This window comes from Mus caroli, unplaced genomic scaffold (assembly GCF_978045245.1).
Source record: "Mus caroli unplaced genomic scaffold, Mus_caroli_1 scaffold_13, whole genome shotgun sequence".
In the NCBI taxonomy this organism is placed as follows: domain Eukaryota; kingdom Metazoa; phylum Chordata; class Mammalia; order Rodentia; family Muridae; genus Mus; species Mus caroli.
The window spans coordinates 53,177,340-53,180,918 of NW_028227268.1; the positions used below are offsets into that span (position 1 = coordinate 53,177,340).

The 3,579-nt window shown below is 52.3% G+C and overlaps 1 protein-coding gene across 1 annotated transcript; it reads left to right on the plus strand.

Annotated features, from left to right (window-relative positions):
- The first annotated feature begins 267 nt into the window (after positions 1-267).
- On the plus strand, positions 268-2,310 carry Slc35g6 (solute carrier family 35 member G6). Its single transcript, XM_021177674.3, has 2 exons — positions 268-612; positions 1,076-2,310. The coding sequence occupies exons 1-2, from the start codon at positions 544-546 to the stop codon at positions 2,093-2,095; spliced, it is 1,089 nt and encodes a 362-aa protein (XP_021033333.1). The 5' UTR covers positions 268-543; the 3' UTR covers positions 2,096-2,310.
- The last annotated feature ends 1,269 nt before the right edge of the window (positions 2,311-3,579 follow it).

Genomic DNA, 3,579 nt, shown 5'->3' on the forward strand with positions numbered 1-3,579 from the left:
GTGTACTTACATATAATAAATTAAAAAAAAAAGAAAAGACAAAAAAGAAAAAATAAAAAGGTGGACAGAACATTAAAAAATAAAAAAAGCCTGAATTAAAATACCTAATGTTGCCCTCTGGCTTTTACACTCATAGGGACATGAACAGAAACAGAAACCAAAAAGAAACAATCCTTGTAAAATGACGTCAGCAAACATAAATGAAATAAACCAAGAGCAGCTTTACTACGGGGTGGGGGAGGGGAGGGGGAGAGAGAATGAGAATGAACTTGGACCCATAGCAACAAAGACAGGAAACAAGCCCGCAGTGGTGGTACACACTTAAAATCAGCCTGGACAACGTAGTGAACTCCAGAATAGGCTGGCCTACAGAAAGAGCCTCTTTACCCTCTAACCCTCAGATCTCACTCCAAACCAAAAAGAAACAAACCGATCCCCCAAATAAAGGACAACAACAAGAAAACCGAGTTGGAATCAATGAGAAAATAGTCCCTCGGGAAGGTTCCAGGGAAGGAACCTCAGCCCCACTCCAAGCAAGTCACAATGGCTGAAGCTCTGCACGGGACCAGGCAACCTGACCCAGGAGGAGAGGAGGAAGTCCAAGAAGAGATGGTGAGTATTTGTGGCAAAGGGGAAAAGTGGGGGCAACACTCAGTATCGAGGTGCTCCTCTTCCCTTCTTCCTCTAAAGTTCCCAGTGGTCCTGGAGATACCAACAAATGAAATTCATAATGGTGGACCCAAAAGTTCCTGGAGCCTGTGACATGATATGGATACACACAGCATCTAAAGCTAACTCCCATTCCTCAAACGAGCAGAGTATCCCTGGGTCCTCTATTTTTTCCACCCAGGAACAATTAACTACCCAGAGAAACATGAGGCTCCAGGACTATTCACTACCTGCCTCCTGCTTTAGATCCCCAAGGCCCACACTGTACCATTTCATCCATCTTCAGGCCCTTTCTAGCTCCTATGAGTCCCTCTACTATCCTGAAGGGTCCAAGGTTTCAGCCTGCCACTCACCCTACCCCCAGGCTGTGGTTGCTCTCCTGTCCAAGCTCCTTTCTCCCTAACAGGCTGCCAGTCATCCCTATTTCAACCTACCTGACTTCACCCAGCCATCGCCGCCCTCCACTCCAGCCAGCCTCCCCTCCAAACATCACCATTGCTGCGGGCCCTCCAATGCCACCAAAGGCCTGTTTGTGGCTCTGCTGGGTGGAGGCCTGTCTGCTGGCTTCGTGGGCCCATTCTCCCGTATGGCTTACCAGACCTCCCAGTTGCCCTCGTTGGAGCTGCTCATCTTCCGATGCCTCTTCCACCTCCCCATTGCCTTGTTACTTAAGTTCCGTGGTGATCCACTGCTGGGACCTCCTGATGTTCGGGTTCGGGCCTTCCTCCATGCCATTCTTAATGTCCTCAGCATTGGTTGCGCCTACAGTGCTGTTCAGGTGGTGCCTGCCGGCAACGCAGTCACTGTCCGCAAAGGTTCTTCCACTGTGTGCTCTGCCCTCCTGGCACTCTGCCTCGAGAGCCAGGGTCTCAGTGGCTACGCCTGGTGTGGCCTGTTTGGCAGCACCCTTGGGCTAATCATCATCGTGGGACCTGGACTAGGGACACTGCAAGAAGGGACTACTGGCCTCTACACAGCCCTGGGCTATGTACTGGCTTTCCTGGGAGGACTGGCACTGTCACTGGGGCTGCAGATTTACCGCTCTCTACACTTCCCTTCCTGCCTACCAACTGTGGCCTTCCTATTTGGCCTGGTGGGGCTAATGGTCTCTGTACCAGGCCTCTTTGTGCTGCAGACCCCTGTGCTACCCCAAGACACTCTAAGCTGGAGCTGTGTGGTGGCAGTGGGGCTCCTTGCATTGGTTTCCTTTGTATGTGTGAGCTATGCAGTCACCAAGGCCCACCCTGCCCTGGTATGTGCTGTCCTGCACTCTGAGGTCGTGGTAGCCCTCATGCTGCAGTATTACGTGCTCTATGAGACCGTGGCACCTTCTGACATCATGGGAGCAGGGGTTGTGTTGGGCAGCATTGCCATCATTACTGCCCAGAACCTCAGTTGTGATAAGGAAGGGCAAATGGAGGAATGAAATCAAACTTAAGGGGGGAGGGGGAGGGGGGACAGGGGTAAATAGGAGAGATGGGAATAAAAACCATGGGAGAACAAATGCCTGGCAAAGAACTGGTGTGGAGGACCAGTAAGATAGCTCAGCAGATAGAAGCTAACGCTACCAAGTCTGATCTATATGGTAGACGGAGAGAACCGACTCCTACAGATTATCCTCTCTATACATGCGCTGTGGCGTGCTTACACACAAAATAAAAAAAGTATTAAAACAAAAAACTGGTGTGGAGAGAGATGCCCTAGGATTCAAGGGTGACTTGGGACTAAATGGAGAGGGGAGACCGGGAGCATGTACAGGAACCAGGGTATGGAATTGGGGGTGGGAACAGGGAATAAGGGCATCACTCAGCAGCGAGTTCTCAGATCCAAAGGACTAAGGAAGCCTGGTAGTGGGTCAAGGGGATTAATCCCACAGGCAGGAAAGAGAAGAGCGCAGGAGATGAAGAACGAAGAATGCAGCTTGTCAGGCGAACAGCCAGCACTGGGGGAGGGGCGTGTTTCCTTTCCTTTGGGCGGTATTTTGCTTTCCTCAGTGGTGGTGCTCCCTGTCCGAGCGGTGATGTAACGCTGACATCAAGCATGAATGAATCACTGTGGTTGGCTGAGCAGTTGGCTTTGCTTTGAAAAGGAGTGGAAACATGCTCTTTTGGGAGATTCCCTTGAAACACTCAGCCGCCACCTTATTTCTGAAGTCGTCTGGAAGGTGTAGGGTTTCCTTGACCCCGAATTCCCCAAGGCATTCCTATTCTGCCCCACCACTAATCTGCTTTTCTCAGATTGTCGCGGTCGCGTGATCTGCGGCTCCTGGGTAGCAGCCATTCTTTCAGAATAGGCCTCCGGGCTCGGGAAAAGCTTGGGCTGAACATAGAGCGCCAGGGCTCCGTAAAGCTCTCTATTAGAGGACAGGCGGTGCCCCAACATCCTGGGGCCTCTCCACCAATAACGGCTACTTCCAATTGATTGGCCGCGCCATCTTGCCTGCCTTATGCATATTCAGCAGAGAACTGAATATTCATGACGAGGCCCGTCCTGTCCCCACCCCCCCCCCTCGCTCCCCGCTCCGGAGAACCCGAAGGGCCCCGCCTTCATTACCGATGCGTAGGACAAACCATTTTCCCGGTGAGTGTGGGGGGATACTAATGAGAGACTTTAGCTGAAAATGAGCCTGAACTCCGAAGCTGAGTAAAAATGGCCTAACTTTATCCTCCGTTCTGTAAGCCCTCGGCTTGAGTGCACGGGAAACCCGAGAGGGGGACGGCAGGACCAGAAACATTCTCCTCCTCCTGTCGCGTCAGAAAGAACACCCAACCAGGGAGCCGGAGCCTCAGCGTCAACAACTCCGCCGCGCGCGCTCCGTGTAGGTCGGTGCGGGCGGCCCCGTAGCGCAAGGGAGGGCGGGAAAGGAAGGGGCGGGACACAAGGGCGAATCTATAAAGGGCGTCACTCAGC

Excerpts from the sequence above, each read along its gene's own strand:
- Slc35g6 (XM_021177674.3), top strand. The coding sequence starts at position 544 with ATGGCTGAAGCTCTGCACGGGACCAGGCAACCTGACCCAGGAGGAGAG. Across the intron at positions 613-1,075 it reads AGGAAGTCCAAGAAGAGATG|GCTGCCAGTCATCCCTATTT; the intron begins GTGAGTATTTGT and ends TCTCCCTAACAG.